This window comes from Scatophagus argus, chromosome 24, assembly GCF_020382885.2.
Source record: "Scatophagus argus isolate fScaArg1 chromosome 24, fScaArg1.pri, whole genome shotgun sequence".
NCBI lineage: Eukaryota > Metazoa > Chordata > Actinopteri > Scatophagidae > Scatophagus > Scatophagus argus.
Genome location: NC_058516.1, coordinates 5,134,528 through 5,155,487, shown reverse-complemented (window position 1 = coordinate 5,155,487; position 20,960 = coordinate 5,134,528). Strand labels below are relative to the sequence as shown.

Sequence of the window (20,960 nt, the reverse complement as noted above, 5' to 3'; positions counted from 1 at the left end):
GGAATGAATACTTACAGATTAAAGGGTTACATTTAACAAAAAAGGATATACAGTGTTACATCTAATGGAGTTTGCCCAAATTTACATACCTGCCAGCAGAACAAGGTGATAAAATTTACATAAAAGAAACAGTTAAAGTGAAACTGCTCATATTTTGCTCAGTTCAGTAGATTCAGTGGTTTTGCTGCTGCAGTCATAGCTAACTTGAGAAACTCATAGTTTTGTGACACACAATACCGAGTCGATACTCTTCTCCATTTGTGATACTGTTACAATAGCTTAGCATTTTGGCTAAATGCTAACAGTACTTTCAAATTATACTTGTTGTCATAGTGGCCACGGTTCAGCAAGCACCACATCGTGCTGTTTTAAATAGCAAAATGAAATTTGAAGTTCTGCTGTAGTTTTGTTTTTTAAATACTGCGACGTTTCCTCAGCTTGGTGAGTGGTTAGTTAAAATTCACTAATGTGAGATGAGTTCTGTCAGGTGAAGTTGAAAGGAGTGGAAGTAATTTTGTGCACTCAGTGTGGCTTTTAACTTTTTTGGGGTTTAAACATGATAAAATCATTGAAGAGTGTTATGTTCTCAGCAAATTATTTTTATCCTCACAGCTTGTTGCTGCCAATATACCCTCAAAAAATATTCAACATTAACCAGACACGGACACAAACATGTCAGTCTGACAAAGTTTTTAATCAGTACTTCAGTACTACTTTAAATATTTAATAGTAGCATGGTGACAGAATTTCACTTTTTCTCTATATCTATATAACACAAACACCACAGTCACTTCTGCACCGCAATAAATTTTCATCCTAACATTTAAGGTATCTTTGAGCCCAAAATCATTATCTTTTGAAGTTGTATAGGTGTCTAAATGAGCTGTTAGATTGAATCTTTTGCAGTGCAGGCAAAGAAGACAAAGACAAATCTCCATATTAATTAAGACTACTGGATTATGACATGTACATATTTTCATTACAACAATACTTAGTTATGATAGTATCTTAAATACAGTATTTTACATTGACATCATTCCATCTTTAAAATATCAATTTTAAATATGAAATATGATTTAAATATTTACAAATAATATTACTCAGAGTGTGTAGAGATAAATTAGTAGCAGATCCAAAACTGAGCTGTGTTACCATTAATCATCTGTGATTGGATTCAGTCATGTGTGAGCAAAATCTTCAAAGAGCAGCACTGCAGGAGTGGCAAGTTGAAACTGGAGGATATAATAGCTGTTTGGGAGTGTTTGAATTAACATTTAATTGAAGACGGTCTGACTTTAAACCTTTACTCTCTTTGCTGAAGGGAGTTGCACCCTCCAAGACTTTCATGTAAAACAATGACATTTTTATTGTGAGCCCATAAAAAAAAAGACCAAACAACTATAGCTATAGCAAGAGCTTAACTCCTTTCCTTTCCGTATAAACTTAATCAACAAAATCTGTTCCCTAAAACTGAACTCCGTGGAAGACCAAAAGATACCGTCACCATTTCCACCTCATCTAATAGAGGGGATTCAAGGTCTCAGCAACATCACATAACATTTCAAAATAAATCCTTCAACCTCTCAAATATCTCAAGACTCAAGGCTGCCAAAGCGTGAAGTGCCCTGCAGCTTATTTTATTTAAAAAACGCATGGAACCTGGTCTGTTATTTTATTCCACTTTCCATTTCACACAGGCATAAGCAGCGTCTCTGCGGCAGGTTGGTGGCTGAATATCGTGCTCAAACACGTTGCAGCAGGGATGCACACTGGCCTCAGAGTCTGACTGGTCCTTCCCACCTTTTTTTGTAATTTTTCAGGCAGTTTCCAGGTGTGATTGGTTGCTTTCGGTCAGGACCATATTATTACTGTTGGGTTAAAGGCCAGCACATGTAAGACAGGGTCCCAGAAAGTCAAATATATCTCCTCATTTTCTCTCTTTGATTACTTCGCTTTTATGAGTTTTACTGCATGCGGGTGGCTGTTTGGCCTTTTTGTTGCACCGGGAAGCACTCCCATCCTCCTTTGTTTCAAAGCACGAACAGCACTAATAAAACTCCTTAAGTGCTGCTTGTAGTCTGTTGTAATCCAGAACATATAAATGTGTTGTTCCACCTTCTTGACCTCCGATGAGGAGGTCCTACTTCCCTCTTGTCCCTTTGTTTTCAGGCCCAAAATAGCAACCTGACGCAAGACGGCAGAAAATTTAAACCTTTGAAACAAACACAACACCAGGTAGTTTTCCCCCTGCTGCTTTGGTAGCTGAAAAAGATCCTGCTGAAGGTCATCTGCAGTTTTGGTCCTCTGTCTGCCCGTGGCTGGCTAATTCCACCTCATGTACTTGGGGATGCACTGGCAGACTTGATGGCTATAGTAAAAACCAGTCTGACACACCTGTCTGGGCTTTCTGCAAGGCAACCTGTAACAGCTAGACAGAGGGAGAAGAAGGAGGAAGATGGTGGAGAAGGCCCAGAAAGGCAAGACCAAGAGAGAGATGGAAAGACGAGGGTGAAATAGTGAGAGAAGGGCAGAGGGAAAGAAAGGATGAGGTTAAGAGGAATGGAGAACAAATGAAAAGAAGACACAGAGGAGATTATATTCTTTTGGCACAAATGCTGCTGATCATTCAGATCTGAATTCCCGTTTGGATAAATCCCGACCCAAGTTTCATATGTGTGTATGAGAAAAAAGAGGGCATATTTCTCCATGGAGGGGAGGAATATGGCCAATTTCTCCAGAATTCTCCACTTCAAAATCACAGTATGTGTATGGTCTTCTTTTGTACCACCTGCTGTGACCAGATGTTGAATCAAACTTAGAAAAAACCCAGACAAAGTAAAGAATGAAGTGAGTCAGTGTGCATACTTGAATAGGAACAACCCATAGTGTCTGATCTGGATAAAGGAGTTGGAATTGGTTGCCCCAGTTTTTCAAAAAAACTTTTTAAATGTTTAGTTCCTCAATTCTTACTTTATATGAGCAAGTTGAACCGTACGTTGGTGTAAATTGGTTGCTAGCACATGGACAAACAAACAAACAAAAACCAGCTTAAGGCACCGTGCCATCACAAACTGTGGCACAACTTCCAAAAATTAGCTTAAGGTTAGTCAAACATTTAACTTAACCTCTAATCCTCTCTGCATATGGAGGCAATACTTTGTTTTGTGTGAGTGCATACAAGTTAAAATATGTCTGTCAGAGTTAGTAATGTATTCATGCAATTTAGAATGACTAAAAATCTGATTACCTCATGTAACTTTGGTCATTAAGAATCACTTTATTGACAGTGTATATACTTTTACATACACACACTGAATTTGTCTTCTGCATTTAAGCCATGCAACACCCAGCAAATTACATGCAGTGAAACACACACAGGAGCAGTGGGCTGCATCAAGCGCTGCATATTGGGGGGTTAGGCGCTCAAGGGCACATCAGCCGGCTAATGGGGGGCAATTTTTTCGCATTAATCACTCCACCACACCCAAATTTTTCCTGCCCGTCCGGTGGGGAAGCCGCTTCTCCAACCTCAAGGCCACGGCTGCCCAAAATGTTTAGCAGAGGATGGTTTCGATCCATCGACCTCTGGGTTATGGGCCCAGCACGCTTCCGCTGCGCCACTCTGCTTGGTGCCATCAGAGGTTATTGGACGTATGTTGTGTTCTGTGTGTTAATTGTGATTTTGTTGGTTTGAGTAATTATTTCAGAATTACTATTTAAAAAGGTGAGATGTGTCAGCCATTTATCCAACCTCTTCGAAAAGGTATGTTAGCAAGCTAACGTTACTTTGTCGGGTACACCTGGAAACTTAGTGGGTATGGATATTTAGATCGTAACTACTTATCTCCACAAAGAGTTAGTTTGTGTGGTGAAACCTGTTTAAATTGGTGATTGTTAGCCGGAGATCTGTTACCACTTAGCTACCTTCCAGGTGTTAGCAAGTTAATGTTTGTTTGTGATGTTAATGTAGCATGCTCACGTTAATTTGACACTTAACAGGTACACCTGGAAGGTAGTTTAACGGATATATTTCGCTAGTAATGACTAATTTCTACTAAGAAATAGTTTGTGTGGTGAAACCAGGTTTAACTAGTGATTACCAGCTTAAGAGCTATACTCACTAAGCTAACTTCCAGGTATTAGCAAGCTAATGTCCATTTCTCTGTTACTAGCCCCACAGCAAGTAACTTCTAGTGATGAGTATTTGCTGTTAGTAAGCAGTTAGTAAGGAGGCTAAATTAAAGCACAAAGAAGCTGTAAATCATTTGAACTTTAGTGGGTGAGTTTTTCTCAGGAGAAAAACAAAAAGGAAAATTCCCCTGAATAAATTGGACAGACAAAATGTGCTCAGACTCACTTCAGCCATCTTAAGCTGAGAATGTTGGAGAAACTCTGCCATCAAAGGTCGCTTCTCTGTATGTTCATAAACTTTCCCACATGTGTAAAGCCACGTTAATCACTCATATCAAAGCTTGTGTCTGCTTATGTGCTTTTCCTTGTGCCTGTCACTCTATCTTTCTCTGAGCCTGACTGATGCCTTCTCTGCTCGCTGTCATCAAGCTCCCTGTCTGTCTCCATGCAGGCCTCTTGGGTCAGAGAAAGGTTGATCTCTTGCGTGCTGACTGTGGGAACCGTGGCACACGTGCTAAACGCACACACGCAGCTGAGGCCGTGGTCGAGGGTTTAGGCACCACGTGTCCATAAAAGGTCATGTGGAAACATGTGAACGAAAGAAAATGGAGAAAGTTTCTTTTTCGAGTTTGGAATGTATGACATGTCCATTGAGAGTTTGCTTTCTTTCTCCCCCCTCTAACTGCCTTTCTCACTCTCTCCTCACCCCTTCCTTCTGCTAAGCTCCCAGGGTGGAGAGTTTTGATGGCACCCAAAGGGCCAACCAGGCTGAGCTTGCCACTGGTTGAGGTAAGGTCTGATGCTTCATTTGTTTTTTGGGGTTTTTTTTTGCTACCGTACTTTCATAATTTAGAAGTCAGAGTGAAGTCTTGTGAACTGCCTTGTGCTTAGCTACAGTTCCCAAACACTGAGTTAGAGCTATATAGAGTGAGTTCAGTCAGCCATATGTCAAACAGAATGAGTGACACACAGACTATGGTTTGCCAGATAACAAGCAGGCATTATTAAAGCACAAAAATGCTCAAATGTCCTTTAAAGAAAGTAAATAACTTCCTGCGGCCTTTGAGCCCCATTACATCACCTACTTGCTGCCCACTGCTGCCAGCATATGCTCCCTTAAAACCTTTTATAAGTTGGAGTATTGAGTGTGATCTGGACAAGAGATGGCAGTCAGTGCAACTTTGCATGTTGCAATGAGAGTTTTCGTGCTACGAAGTACACTGCAGCTAAAAAGGTTCTGGTTACATCAGGTCATGGATATTTTTATCTTACCCAACTGTGGAAGTAGGAATAGAGGAAGTAATAAATCAAATGAATTGTTAGGTCATAACCTGGAAACCATACTTAGATAATTGTTTTTGGAATTGAAGGGAATGTATAAGCACTATTTACAGCCATCTTATTGTGTGATGTACTGCACAACTTTGGGCTCTGTCACTTGGAGACACTAACAGGACTGAGTGAGAAATATTTTGATGCTGTTCAAGGTCACTTTCAGCAGATCCCGTCCTTCCTGTAAGCCTACCTGCAGGTATTGGAGTTGAACCTCTTGCCCTGCCGCAGACACGACTGTGGACTCTCTCTGCACTGACACAGGCAGGTGTCGGGGTTGAGGGGTTGGTTACCGGGACACTCTGCAGCGCACACGCAGCCACACAGCTCCTCATCCCACCGCTGGCCGGTGGGACACAACTTCCCATCACCTTGACCTTCACACTGGCATTCACCTGAGAGGAGAAAGAGTTCAACATGAGAATGAGAAACAAGAAAAAAAAAACCCTAAATCTCCCCCGAATCAGATACTGAATTGTGAACTTCTGTTTGTGTTGGTGGTCAAGTTCTGACTTGTTATTGCAGATGTTCTTCCCAAAGCTTCCCCTATCTGTGTTTATCCTTTCTGATTCAGTGTTGCCTGGTTGGTTTCAGAATGACAGCCCTTTTCTTAGCAGTTTTGTGTAATAACAGTAAATGTGAAACCCAGAAGAGAAATCTAATTCATGCTGTATATGCATGCACACAAAAAAACATTTGTTCGCTTTTAAATAGCAGCAGGCCTGTAATGCAATTTTTTTTATATATATATCTGAAACCCTCCTTACAGGTGTTGTGGTCCAGTTTCCAGCCTGGATCGCAGCTGTCCTCAGTGAGTCCGTTTCGACAGACACACTCGCAGGTGGACTCATCCAGAACTCTGTTGGGCCCACAGAGCGCCAGCAGACCTGAGTCCAGCGCCTCTGGAAGCCACATGGAGATGGAAAAAAAAAGGTATTTTAGTCGTTTCTTTTCTCAGTTGTTGTGTCTTTCTGTTTTTGATGGTGATGTTGGTATGTAGATCAGTTTGGCGCTTTGGTCCAAACTGAACTACCTCAAAAACTGTGGAATGGATGACTGTGAAATTTTGTACAGATATTCATTATCCCAAAAGTACTTTGGTGATCCCTTGATTTTCCATCTAGTGGCATCCTTGGGTCAAAATTAAATTTGTAAAATACTGAGGTTTATGTCCAAACACCTGTATTAAAACATGCTGACGTTCCCATCATCCTCAGCTGTACTTTTTGTTTTGTGCTAGTTAGCACATTACAGGCTAATCTAAAACCTCTTTTACACACAGTTCCCAGTAAATTGCTGGGATAATCTTTCACGTGCTGTCGGTAGTCACACATGCAGCTACATTTATGAATGAGTTTGTATTTCCCATCATTCAGACTTTTTCAATTGGTATCTGTTCTTGGTCTGTTAAAACAATCTGATAAGTATGGTTTCCCAGTTTATAATTAGATAAAGAAAAGAAGGCACAGATGGAAGGCAATGTAGTTCAGAGCATGATTGTACAAGTAAAATGCCACAAAGACACTTTCACTTCTCACGTTACAGTTGAATAAACATTACCTCAGGGGTAACTCATTTCGGATAATTTCATTTGCCGTGCAGGCATCAGTATCATCATCCTTTGGCTCTTGTGGTGAAGTTTTTGAAAAGAAATTTCTTTAAAACCAAACCAAAATCTGGCTTACATCCCAAAACCTGTCCAGCTGAAGTGTTGCCACATTTTTGATGCTATTAATGTTTAGAGTTGAGAGTTTACAGTCCTGTTCACGGTTTCACAATGCAACAAGGGAACATTTTTGGAAATGAAAGGATCTTTTTCCGCTTCCAAACTCTGCAGGAGGTGGAAACTACCTGGTGTTGTGTTTGTTTCAAGGTTTAAGGTTTCTGCCATCTTGTGTCAAATACTGAAAACGCCGCTGTATCATCATGCTATCCAAAGGCTGATTTGTCCTTGCTTACAGCTTTCCAGCATTTGATGAGTGCAAAGCTTGTTTTTTCATTTGGTGAAGTATTGGACGAGGCCCTCGAAACTCCAAGCTTGAAAGTTTTTTTTGGCTCCTTAACATTAAACAGTGTAATTTCTTTTAGAGCTAAAAGTATCCAGTATTTCACAAGAAAACCAGCATTAGAGAAAAGCCAGAAAAAAACTGATATAAGAGAGATGTCTTATTTTAAAACCCCTTAAGGCTGATCTAAAGTGAATATGCAGCTGTCAGAGCAGGAACTGAATCATTTGACCAGTGTGACTGATGCACACTTACCAGTCTCAGAATAGTTTATGGCATCTGTAGACACACACACACAGTTCACTGGATCCCATAATGAGCCAGTGGCGCAGGGAACTTCTGGTGGGGAACACCTACATGCACACACACACACACACATATATTATAAATGCATGGATACAGGAAAAATGACTCAGAAATCTTTGCAGGCACACACACACTCACGTCACTCCTCTCACTCACAGATGATCTGTTGCGGCTCGCCTTATGATGGAGTGCAGTGGCCGCTTGGAGAGGCATTCGCACGAAGTGTGGTTTATAAAGGTTACCATGACGACAGAGCGGTCCATCCTGGGCGGGGTCAGCTCCATCAGCTGGCAGAACACAGAAGGAGGTTAGAGAGTGTGTGTGTTTCAGTGTGTATGGGAGTGTGCAAGCACGAAACTGTGGATTGCGTTAAAAAGTACTTTTTCTACTATTTTGTCTTCCTCTTCTACTACAGTATTGCTCATACTACCAAAAGTGTTTCTGCTGATGTGTAGCAGTTGATGTAATGGTTGCGAGATTGTGCAACTTTGCATGACTGTATTGTGTTAACTTGATGTCCAATTGTAGCCAAAGGGCGTCCCACTGCAGTAGGGCGGGTTGTGATACAGAGGGGGGTATTATGTAACTGTGACCATTTGTTTCTGTCCTCTTTTCTGAGGCACTTTGAGGTGGAAGAGGAAATATCAACACAGTCTTGTGATAAATTGCTACAAAGTGACGTGGAGATAAACAGGGTAGACACGAGAACCCAGATGCACCACTTACTGTCTTGTTGACAAGCGTGTGACTTGTATTGGTGCAGTAAAAGGCCTCGTTGGTGCAGCACCCACCGCACCGATGCAGCGCCACACAGCGAGGGAGGTAGAATTGGCTGGTGGATTCTGGGTATTCTTTGGCGACCTCGACACAAACCTCTCTGGGCTGGCATGAGGTTCTCTGGATCTCCTCTAGGATGACTGAAAACATATGTGATTAAGTAACTGGATTTTGTTTGCTGACAGAGGGAGCTTTTGGCTCTTGATTTCACTGTTAGTGGGTTTGGGGTGATGGCAGGAAAACATCAACCTCTCCAATATTGCATTAATGGTGCAGTTTTTTTGTTTTGCTGTTTTCCTTCCAACTTCACTTCTTTTTTTCATTTCTGGCCTTTACCACCTACTTTTGTCTGCCTTCGGCACACTGGACTCCACTCTGTTGTTTTAAAATACTGTGGACTTACCTGTTGAAGAGCCTATTATTAAATAAAATACAGTTAACATAAGATCTCAGACACCATTGGAGCAAATCTAGTAGGTTTGACACATTTTGGAAGTGAGTTGCTTCTCTGAAATGCTTATCTCCAAAACCACCAGTTTGTACTACGTTTGTATAGTTCTTTTGGACAATATGTCAGTGTTTACCTCCCAAAGTCCCATCCACTTTGTAAAGAGGCTCATTCCTTGGCTGACCCCACAGATCTTCATCGTTAGAGTGGACCAGAGGGCTTGCTGAGGAGGTGGAAAAAGAGGGGAAAGAGGAGGCATAGGAGTCGCGCCATGATTTCTTTCTCAGGCAGTGCTGAAGCAAACTGTATTCTGGATACAGAAGCTGTAACAGCTGATCCACACTCCTCACTGTATCCAAACTGGGCTGGCCATCTGACAGTGCCGGAGCCTGAAAGACAGCAAGGAATCATATCGACAAATGTGACTTTAATTAATGCAACTTTACTGTCTAATGTTGCCACGAAGTGCCGTGTTCATAGATAACATCTTCAAGAGGGGAAAAATATCAATTGAGGCAATAAACAGGCTAAAAGTTGCCTTTGGCTCATAAGTGATAAATTCCAGAGTCAGTATCCTGTTTTGGCCTGTTTAACATAATAGAAATACATAAATATGCAATAGTCTTTAAACTTTGAAATGTTACAACTGAGGACGATTCTTTTAAGTCATGTTTATTTGAGAAAAAGCTATTGCATTCTGTAAAATTTATTGTGTAAGCTTTGCTTGTTTGAGCTGGATAAACAGTGAATACCTCAGCTACCAATGTGTTGTAACATGTTGCTGTCGGCTACTGTTAGTTATTATGGGTTTGTGTCCTCTCCTCACCTGCACACACACATTGTTCCATTCAAACACACTAAGAGGCTATAAAGTCTGTGCTCTCTTTTGGTCCTAGTGCTGCTGTTTGTGCTCTTCTCTCTTTGTGTTTCCCTTCCATAGGAAGTCAGTGTCATATCATTTGAAAATAGTCAGTTTGTTAATATGGAATAATTTTTTGGGACCTTGTCAGTCTTTTCTGTCATTTCCAAACTCCAAACCTTTTTTGGTGCCCTGCATGACCAAGTCTCCATACATAAGAGCTTCTGAGGAGTCCTTAAATGCCACATTACATCTGCTTAAATAGACCAAACAGGCTGGAGATTGTCAGCCAACACCAACGTTATTATTATTGTTATTGTACACAGAGGACTTTGATGTGGGGGATCAGGTCCATGCAGGAAATCTCAGTTGACAGTGTATCGCTCTATAAACCATTCCCACTGTGAGTCATCCCCATAATGATTTTTCTGCCGTCACGTTAGATGGATGTCTTCTACTCTGTGGAAGTACAGTAAGATGAAAGATAAAAGGTTAATTGTGTAGAGGCCTCTTTATCGTCTGTGGGGACGATGTCAGCTGGGAGTTGAGTGTCACACAGTAATTCCTCCTGGGAGTGAGTGTGGTTGTTTAGTTTCCCAGGCTGAGAAGGAGCAGACTGGTACAGCTGGCAAAACCTAAACACAAACCAGATCTCTCTTCTTATCAGTCTCTCCATTTATTTCTTCCTCTGTCACCCCCCCACCCCCCTCTTTATCCATCTCCTCAATCTCATTTGTCATTTTTGTCCTCCCCTTTCTGTTTGCGTGTCAGTGCTGTCTTTGTTTTGCCTTATTTGTTTTCTTTTGCTCACCTCAGACATCAGGTTTCACAGTAACTTAACAATAATTCTTCCAAAACAATAATTGTATTTAAACCAGATCATATAAAGTGTTTAGCACTGTAGTTCAGTGTGATAGCATGCTAGCATTTGCTAATAAGCACTAATCACAATGTACAGCTGAGGCTCTGTCATTAATGTTGCAGATATCTGGCTATAGAGCAAAGCATTGGGCAAGTAGAAATTTTGATCTGATGATGGTGTTAGACAAAACATCTGGAATCACCAAAATAATTCCAGTTTATCATGAGGGCAACATGAATGTAGTTACCAAAACTGATTGACCGATGCTGCCATCTCAAGGGCCAAGCTGCTAACACGGCATATCTTATTACATTTTCATTCTCCTGAGCTTTGTTTCAGGCAACATAACCTTGTCTGGCAGCCATATTAGACATTCTTATCTATCTGGAGGACACTGGTGAACAGCATTTTGAAAATTAAAGTTGATCTGTTTTAAACAAATGGAAAAGACATAGTTGACTTCTTGGCTCTTTCATTGCAGGAACTGGAAAATAAAATCTTTCTTAAAAATTGTTTTAAAAGTTTTGCTTTTTAGTCATTATGTTGCCTGCAAAAGTTGGAGTAGAGGCCAGACTGGCCCGTTTATTTGCCCTTTTTGCAGCATCACTGATCAGTGCAGACAAATTTAATATTATATTTGAGCTGGGCCAATTTATCACTGAAGTTTCCGTAACTGTGACTGCAGAGACACAACTATAAAGACCATACGGATGAGTGTAATAGAATTTAAATAAGTGTAAACCCATTACAAAGTTCATTATTGGTTAAAACAATAAAAAATAAAATAATAAAATTGGAATAAATCTTTTCCTTAAAATTAGGCAAATAATAGTATTACTCTTTCAAGCCAGTTTTAACTAATAGTGTGCTGTTGGAGAATGTTGGCGAATCTCTAAACAATATTTTTGTCATGACACAGTTAAGGATGCCAGAGTCTTCTCATATTTCCTCTTTTGCACTCTCTCTCTCTCTGCTCTTTGCGTGGTTAAGTGATCACATGACATGAGGTCATCGCTGTGGGACTATGAGGTCATGATGACCAACATTACATACTTCTGGCACATAGACACGCATACATGCACACACCTATGCCTTTGTCACTCACTCTCTCTTCCTCTGTATAACCATTTTGTGTCTGAAACTGTTGTTACATACACATTTTTCTTTTGTTTTTTTTAATTGCTTCTATCCGGCCTGTCACATTAAAATATACGATTGGAATTCCCCCATGACGCTCCCGGATGCCTCTACTCTGACATCAATAAATGATGTATGTGTCATGAATCACTGCCATTGAAACACATTTCACAAGGAAGCTTTTAACCACAGAGTCTTCCACTGAAGAAACAGCCTGTCAGAATTCAACAGAACTTGTAACCGAGCACCCAGTGGTTTCCATAAAGAGAATCTCACAATGAAGTGACACCAAATCTTGTCTTTTATACAGAACTGTTCTCATTGCTACATTTGAAATTATGTCACAGTAACAAGTCATAACTTTACAAAAAGGAAACATGACACTGCTTTTTTCTGCTCAAGCTGAACTCAGACTTCAGGCTCAGGCTTTAATTGTTTTTATTAGTCATTTAGATTAGTTTCAGATAGTTATGACTGCTCGCAGTGTTTTTGCCAGTCAATTTAGTTGATTTTAATAATCTAATACCTGCCTGTATGAACTCCTAGGATCACTGGTCAACTCATGAACACAGAGAATTCATGTCCTTCTGCCACAGTGGTTTGGCTTTAGACCCGCTCATATAGTTTTATAGTACAGCTCATAGTTCCAGTGAATGTTGTGGAAAACTCGTTTGGTGAAATGCAACATTGTGCTGCACTTTTGTAGACCTCTCAAAGGCTTTTCATTCTATTAATCATAATAGCTTCGTGATAAGCCTTTGGGCTATCATGACTCCTCAATTCATCCTCCCCACCCCACCATTAATAATAGATTCTTTTTGTGTGTAGCATAAAGGGACTACAGCTTACGTTTCATTGTACAACCTGAGCCTTGACCTTGATATTTTTCTAAAGAAGTTGCTTCCCGTTGGTTTTAAAAAAACTGTTTAACCCTGGTTACTCGTAGTGTCAGATCAAGTCAAAGGTGTTCCACAAGGATAAATTTTAGGCCCCTTACTCTATACATGGTATGCACATTTATTTTCAACTGGAACATTGTAATGTCTGTTTTGATGCAAGTGATAACATCAAATCAGCTCCACCACAAATTATTTTTTTTTTTTTAATTGAGGACACTTTCTAAACTCCAAAAAGGTCCTCATTTCATAAAAGCACAGAGCCTTGATATTCTCCACACTGCAGTCGATGTAAATTTAATGCATAAATTATGGTATTATGAAAACACTTTTGGTTAGATGGAAGATTACCAAACAAAACCCCCACTTAACTTGAAAACTGAACAACTTGGAAACCATTTTATGACCCACTGTACTCACTGCAGTGGATTATAGAGATATCCTGTATGCTCATGCAACTACCGCTACCCTAAAACCACTGGATGGATCATTGGGTGTGTGGATTGCCTTGTTAAGAAGTTGTATACAATTACTTTCTTTGTCTCTTTTGTAGAAGAGATCTTGATCTCAATGAGACTTCCTGAATAAACAGTGTTTTACTAGCTTAACTAACAGCATTCTTCCAAAAAGATCCATCCATCCATCCATTAACTACCACCGCTTATTCTGCGCAGGATTGCGGGGTCTAAAAACATGTCTAAAAAGATATTCTCTCATTTTGTGTTTTGGTGATGGGGGAGAACACACAAAATCACCCAAAGGTGTGCATTTAGGTTGAGGTCTCGTGGCTTTTTTCATTGATCACGCCTTGTTCACGCCTTGGCAGCATCTGCATTATCTTTCTGCTCCAGTTTATTCACTTTTTCTTTTTTAATGTGTCACCTGTATGAAGACATTAATAATAATAATTTAAAGGTCCACTGTGTAGGTTGAGTTTTTAGGTTGATTTAGGTTGATTCGCAGTGCATTTCATTTACATCCCTGATGTCATGACCTAAACCCAACAGGAAGTCAGCCATTTTGAATTTTTTGTTAGTGTTTTTGTTATTTACAGAATTAATCTGTGATTTCCCAGCCTGAGATCAATAAAGCATGTCTATCTATCTATCTAACTGTCTATCTATTAACCACATCAATTTCATATTTTTTCGGTGCAATCAGACATCCTTAACCATGAAAACTGATCAAGCTCACACTTCTTTATCAAAACCAAACACTGGCTCCAGAGAAAACATTTTGTGTTTTTTGCAACCACCATACCAGGGGTGTTCAGCTGGTTGTAATGTGCAACCATACTGCTAGTGACACAGAATCCTTTATAAACTGTAGAAGTTAGTGAAACTCCTTTGTAGCTGCTTGGTCTAAAGCCAATGAGAAGTGATACAGCAATATTTGAATCCAGGATAAGCACACATTTTTTATAGATGGAAATGAAATGTCTCACCTCGGTGCCCATGTCTCCAGTTTCGTAATAGTCTGTGTAGTCTTGTCCTGAGCACAAATTGCCAATATTAAGAATCCATAAGAGCAAAGCTGGTATCCACATAGTGAGGAGATGAGGGGGAGAAGAGAAAGAGAGTAGAGGAGATCTCAGGACAGAGAAGAGGGAGGTTAGTGAATTTAAATCAGGATGTAAAGTGAAAGGCAGGGAGGAGGAGAGGCAGGTGGAGGAGTCTGAGGTGAACAGGAGGAAAAGGAGGAGCAGGAGGGTATCACAGACTCGGCAGGTATCTCTTTGCTCCTCTCTTCATTCTATCCTGGGACGAAGTTGCTCTTCCGGCGCAGGTTGTTTGAATTTGGGAAACCAGCTGAATAAAACATGATGAGGAAATCGTCTCCTCTTCTTTGCCTCACAGAGAGCTCAGCTCCTTTTTCTTTTTCTTTTTTTTAATCCACTTCAGAGGAAGTCTTTCCTCTCGTCTTGGTGTGTCTCCATTCTCTCTTGTTTAAGTTGATGTCAGGTGTGTGTTCACTTCTTCGAATCAGTATTTGTCTCTGTTCCCCTTTTATCTCATCAGTTGTTCTTCTCTTTATGTCTTTCTTGACCTTCACGGTGAGTTCTTCCTCAACCTCTGCCTATTATTGGCTGACTCTCCCATGTATAACCCTTTTTCTTTCCAGCCTTGGTTGCCCTTGTCAGTCTCTTCTCCTCGCCCTTCAAACTTGTGCACGTCCTCGCTTTCTTTATCTCTGTTTTCCCTTCTCTTTCGCACAACAGCTGTGCACTTCCCTCCCTCTGTCTGTCTGTCTCTCTCCCCAAGATTATCGCTGCCTCTTTATCTGTCTCCTGCTTCCTCCTCAGAAACCTCCAGGGCAAAGCTCAGTCTGTCTCGCTCTGGACTTCTTTTTTTTCTTTCTAAATCTGTCACAACTTTCTCTGTCAGGCTGTCTGATCCTGAGAAAAGCATCAAAGAGAGAGAGAGAGAGAGAGAAAAGAGGAAGAGCTTATTCCAAATCCTGTTCCTAAAAGGAGTTTACCAAAAAAAAAAAAAAATGGAAAGCAGGAGGTTTAAAAAAGTGTCCAGCTTTTGGTATTAAGTTCTTGTCCAAACAGAGTGAATGTGCGTCCTGCTCATAGACATCCTGGTGGAGTGAATGAGAAAAAATACAAGAATGGAAGGATTGTATCTTGTGGGCGGAGTGAAGGATTGAAAGGGATGATTCGTGCGTTATGGCTGATTATACTGGCACACTCTTTTTTTTCTTTCCCCAAGAAATTGCAGGCTATGCAGTGACTAGAGAGGCAGGCAGCGCCTTGGCACTGACACACTTTCTCTTAAGACATACCACCATCCTCTTTTCATGTGATTTAAATTCTCTGGAGAGGCTTTTTTAGCTGTATGTTTTTATAACTTTCCAAGAAGACGTTCTTGCTGACAAGAAACAGGTTCAACCGTCAGCTCTAAAATCAGATTATCCTCCCACATTCCTTATCACGCTTTCCTTTCTCACACATTCATTTTTATCCTGCCATCTTTGTAATTCCTCGTAGTGGCAGCAGCTTGCCATTGAGACTTTAAAAATGTGTGTGTTCAGTAGCAGCCAGCGGTGATGAATGTGTGAGTGGCTTAACTGCACCTCTGAGTGCCTTTTTATGAGCTGCTAATACCTTTGCTGTCTCTCTCGCACTCACTCTGCTTTTTCTGCTTTATGTCAGCTGCACCCCAATTCCTGCTGCTTACCCTTCACCCCGGTGCGCACTGTTCCAATGTCAAGACTAGTCTTCAGGTGTGTGTGTGTGTGTGTGAGAGAGAGAGAGAGAGAGAGGAACAAATAAAGCCCCAAATTACTGTCACACCTGCAGCTCCAAGCACCTTTTCTCCCTTTACTCCTTCACACTTCATCAAGCTTGACTGTTGTCTTCTTTCATCCCCCTCTCACCTCTTTTTCTGGTTCTTTCTTCCTCTTGTTTGGCCAGTCAAGGTCCTAAAAATGACAAACTTTACATACCTTCTTAACTATATGGCCCCGAGGCTGTGGGCATGTGTGTCTGTAGGATGGGGAGGAGGGGAAGGTAAGAAGAGGTGAACAGCAGAGGGGAGCTTACATCTTTTGAAATTATGATTTTTTTTTCCCCTGTCCCAGGGCAAAGCAGTTACAGACGACTGTAAAATAAATTACGGGGAAGATGGACAGACGGGAATAGAAGAAGAGGAGAGACGGGAGGCCGACAGCGATGAGAAAGGAGAAAGAGGTGTGTCTGGGAAACGCTCGAATGAGAAAACATCCGATTTTTGGGCCAGTCACTGCCAGCCTTTTCAAGGATTAAAGACGCACACCCCTGCACACTCACACACTCACACACGCACACACGGTGGCAAGTGTCTGCTTGCAGTATGCTTTATGTGTTGAAATCCGTGTAACCAAATTCCACATTCCAGTCATTGCTTTCTCCATTTCATCATGTGAGCTCGGAGCATAGACTTAGAGATGATAGAGAGGGAAGTTTATCGGGTCGTAATGCCAGGCTTTATCCTATTCAACAGAAGTCTTCACAGGATACCATGAAACCAAGAGCCTGGCGGTTGTTTTTAAGGCTCTGTTTTTTATGTTTTGAAAGAGAAAACAAATCACCTGCCACTTGAAAGTGTTTATGTATGAGGTGACATTTACTTCATCTGTCGAAGAGGAAAGGATTAGTTGCTTCCTCGGGGGCTAAAGGGGAGAATTCAAGCCTCTGATAATATATTCATCTCTAACAATCCACTGCAGCAGCTGACAACAAATGTATGCAAGTCAGAGAAAGACAAAAATAAAAGAAAGAATAATTTAAATAATAATAAATAATAGTTTTTAAAGCAAAATAAACCGTATTGTTAATATTCTGTTGAACATCTTCTGTCCTCTTGGGTGGTCCTCAGCTAAAGGCCTCGTCTACCTTTTAAAATTATTCTGTCAGACTAACAACCCTGTAAAACTGCTTGTAATACCGGTTGCACATCTGAGAAAATCTGTGTTGGTTTACAACCAAGAACTTGGAAGCAGTTTTTTGAATAGTAAAAATCCATTTGAATGACACCAAGAGACAGAGAACTCCTGTCCTCCAAAATTAATATCCTAATAAATGATTTTATTTAGAATTAATTATAAAGGAACTATGGAGAAATAAATTATCTGTATTTTGCAAAATTACTGGTTCTTCAAAGTTCAGTGTGTGGTGTTCAGTGGCATCTAGTGGTGAGATTGCAGATTGCAACCAACTGAATCATATTTCTTTTCTGAACAGGACGGGGCTGGTGTGGTACCAAACACAAACACCCCTCAGTTCTTCCCGTGTCAGGTGATTATGTGCAAATGAAAACACAATTATGAATATTATATTTCCTTTCTTCCAACAGATGCCCCTAAAGCATCGATTCTGGACCTTTAAGATGCTACTTTGTCAGCCCAGTGCTTTAAGGTTGTGAACCATGTTAAAGGAAATAGCTACTTAATTTCTCAAAGCTTGCATGTAATATAGAAAATTTAAAACATGCAAATACTTACCAAACTTAATTAATGTATTCAGTTATATTACAACCAATGACAGTGAGTGACGACAGACCTGAAATGTTCAGTCATGAATATCTAATATTGCAGCCACCAAATATTCATTTAAAGGCTTTTTTTTGTTTGTTTTTTTGTTGTTTTTTTTTAAATTTGCAGAGGAAATATCCCTATCACAAATACGACAGGTACAACTCCTGACCAACACCACTGCCATAATAATGGCTCAATATCTTTTCTCGGCTGTTCATCAAATGTTCCCCCTCAGGCTCGACTTCCTGTGCCCTGCAGTAGATAGAGTTCCCTTTGCACCAGACAGCGAGCCACACAGCAGCACCATTGTACTCCATAATTGTGGAAAAGTGCTGCTTCTCTTTTCAGTGTCTGCTGTAGTTCAGAACAGTAAACGTCTTTGCCACTGAGCTGATGTTCCCTCGGCCAGAGGCTCTTAACTGGGTTCCTCTGTCTTGGTTTTTATGCTCTCAACTTTTGGCCTCCCCTTTGGCCAGCGTGCTGTAAATAGTCGTGGCCTGAGGGTACGAGAACAGGATGGATAGCATCACTGAACATATAGCAATAGTTAACTTGTGCAGTACAGCTGTGGCTAAACATATGACCAGAAGTGTTTGAAGGGTCTCGATATACAGTTTGGAAATAGTTTTGTAGTATAGTACAAGTATTTTCCGTGGCCATAATATAAATGTATTAGAAGATATGTATTAGAAATGTAATTTTTATTGCAATACCAATACAGCTTTACAATTAATTGCTTCAAAAAGGTAATGATACTAAATAATACTAAAAATGAAAGACTTCTTAGATGAGTTAGATGAGAAAATTGACACTACTATCATGTCTGACTATTAGCTCAGCTAGCCTGGCTTTGTCAGAACAAAATCTACCTCACCAGTTTGCTTGTCATATCTTCTTAGTTTAATTCATACTAAAACAAAAAAGTGTTAAAATGACACACACGGGCTGGGTCTAACTCTCAGCGAGGTCCAACCAAAATATTCCTTTTATCAAAAACAATAACCCTTATTCGACGATTTGTGATAGCTTTGTAAACAAACTCATCTTTAAAGTAAAAGTTAATTATCAGTGGGCATGAAACAGTGGATCCCTGCCTGATCATTCCACTGATGTCACCAGTGTTGGACTCTTTGGCGAACTCTTCAGCAACATTCAGCGGGGCAGCAGCACTTCCGTTCTGTCAGGAACGCACTTAAGATTCTGATTGGTGCAAAAGACTGGGAATAGCATTTCCAAAGAACAACGGATCATTTCTGATCCTTCAGTGACAAACGAAGCCGTCAAACCTACATTACTTTATACCTGTTCAGCCAGGGCCTCTGACAGCAGACGAACGGCCTTGGATTTGGCCTCTGCTTTGGCTAACACAGCCTGGGCCTCACCTAGAGACAGTGCACCATGTAAATTAATAACAAAAGTATTTGTTTTGGATTTACTGGAAGCTTTAAACCTCCTTTTCAACATTCCTCTTGATTTACTTCTACACAAATGTGGTTGCAAGTTGTCAGTAACCATGTTTGATGTCTGAGTCGTGAGATCCTTGTGCAGTGTTGTAACACAGTCTGCAGGCACGTAATTAAATGCTTTGTGGATTTTGTGTAATGACGGCCTAAGTCCTACGCTAACAAGACCTTCAATTACATATGTGATCGCATGATTCATGCATGTAACTGAGTCAATGGAAAAATCCAAGTTAAAGTGTAGTTTCTTAAAGCAAAGTAAAAGGCACCAAACAGCTCCTCCTCTCCCTCTGCAGTGAGGATTTGCGCTTCCTTGCGACCCTCTGCGATGCTGATGGCTGCTTCCTGTATTCCCTCATACTCCTGCGCTGTGGCACCCTTCCTCTGCTCAGCCTCCACTGACACAGGAAACGAAGAAATACTTCAAATATTTTTTCCTCCAGGGAAACAAGATAATCCTAAAATCACCCAGTGGTCGGGTGCAACAATTCTCACAGCTTCTAGGAACTCTTAAATGTAGTAATAGCTATTAATCACTGTATATACAGTACAATCTCTGAACGTGCATATACCACTACTTATGGTATGTAAATTCCATGGTACTGCAAAGAATGTAAAGATGATAACAAAATGCCGCCGCTGTGAATTGTAGGGATGAGAAGAAAGTTGGCTGACAACAAGAAATTAGGGCTTACAGTTATTATGTTAGGTGATTTCTGCAAATTCTTACCACAAGCTGGACTCTATGTGACTTCTCAAACAGTTCGGGGTTTTGAAAAGATGGTTATGTGATGGGCTATGTGTATGTCTTACCCACATCTGTATTGATTCTTTAAAACGAGGTGGAAGTTGTATAACTTTGATTTCATAATGCAGGCAACAGATTCCCTGCTTGTCTGACGCCTGGTCAATAGATTGGACCATATTGGAATTTGACAACCAGAGAAATACTCTGAATACTCTGTCCAGGGTGAGTTTGCCCATTTCTGAACACAATGTGGTCTGTGCAAGCTTAGGAAAAGCATATTCTGGATCCTCTACACTACTAGCCTGCAGAGACACACTGTTGATCATTTCATGAATAAACCAAGTAGTGCCACCTGCTGGCCAAAACACCCACCTGCTCATATATGTAATTTTCCCAAATAATTAGCTGTTAGAAAAAAATCACAGTTTCAAAATGAGTTTAACAAGAGCAATAAATTTATAGTCGAGTGAAATAATTTTCTGTGGCAGTCGGGACAGAATTTTTAATGGATTTCGCAACACTTAATGTCACTTACACACATTGTTTTATTTATTTTTTTTTTAATTTATTTAAAAATATTTTTTTTCCTTTAAGCACATTGTTTTGTTCTCGCCAGCCATATTACCGGTAGGAAAAAGTACAGCTCTTACATCACCACCGAGGTACTGATAACAGAGTGATCTGAGACTCTGTCAATTTGCAGCGTCACATTATCTGTAAAGACCAGAAAAATATCCGCATAATAATGTCAGTCTACCTGTCCCCTACTCTGACTTTCCGTGTCGCTGAGAATGACGTCATCCATGTAAATACATGGATCTAAGGATTTATTTTATCTTTTGCAAGGACTTGACTATCAGTAATATGGATCAAAGCTAAATGAAAATGTTAAGACACAACATTATGCATTTATATTTGGGATACGTGCCCATGATAACAGATCAGTGAATTGTATGAGTAAATACCTGTCACACCTGTG

At 40.4% G+C, this 20,960-nt stretch overlaps 2 protein-coding genes and 1 long non-coding RNA gene across 4 annotated transcripts; 1 reads left to right on the top strand and 2 right to left on the bottom strand.

Moving 5' to 3' along the window:
- Positions 1 to 675: 675 nt before the first annotated feature.
- LOC124055758 (vascular endothelial growth factor C-like) lies at positions 676 to 15,352 on the bottom strand. Of its 2 annotated transcripts, XM_046382873.1 has the most exons (8): positions 14,199 to 15,352; positions 9,137 to 9,389; positions 8,502 to 8,692; positions 7,932 to 8,062; positions 7,725 to 7,822; positions 6,231 to 6,365; positions 5,657 to 5,858; positions 676 to 2,428 (listed from the first exon to the last, which is right to left on the bottom strand). In XM_046382873.1, exons 1-8 carry the CDS (start codon positions 14,298 to 14,300, stop codon positions 2,323 to 2,325), a joined length of 1,218 nt encoding a protein of 405 aa, XP_046238829.1. In that variant the 5' UTR covers positions 14,301 to 15,352; the 3' UTR covers positions 676 to 2,322. The 2 variants fall into 2 exon arrangements, with proteins under 2 accessions (XP_046238829.1, XP_046238830.1); XM_046382874.1 differs by lacking the exon at positions 7,725 to 7,822 and having other exon boundaries at positions 6,231 to 6,394; positions 7,933 to 8,062.
- Positions 3,519 to 9,328, top strand: LOC124055762. Its single transcript, XR_006842785.1, has 6 exons — positions 3,519 to 3,651; positions 4,583 to 4,920; positions 5,663 to 5,873; positions 6,233 to 6,396; positions 7,934 to 8,082; positions 9,192 to 9,328. It is a non-coding gene; the product is annotated as an uncharacterized LOC124055762 (long non-coding RNA).
- A 2,525-nt stretch (positions 15,353 to 17,877) lies between the features above and the next one.
- Positions 17,878 to 20,157, bottom strand: LOC124055804 (stomatin-like protein 2, mitochondrial). Its single transcript, XM_046382931.1, has 5 exons — positions 20,135 to 20,157; positions 19,503 to 19,654; positions 19,076 to 19,155; positions 18,868 to 18,950; positions 17,878 to 18,270 (listed from the first exon to the last, which is right to left on the bottom strand). The coding sequence occupies exons 1-5, from the start codon at positions 20,155 to 20,157 to the stop codon at positions 18,189 to 18,191; spliced, it is 420 nt and encodes a 139-aa protein (XP_046238887.1). The 3' UTR covers positions 17,878 to 18,188.
- Positions 20,158 to 20,960: the final 803 nt, after the last annotated feature.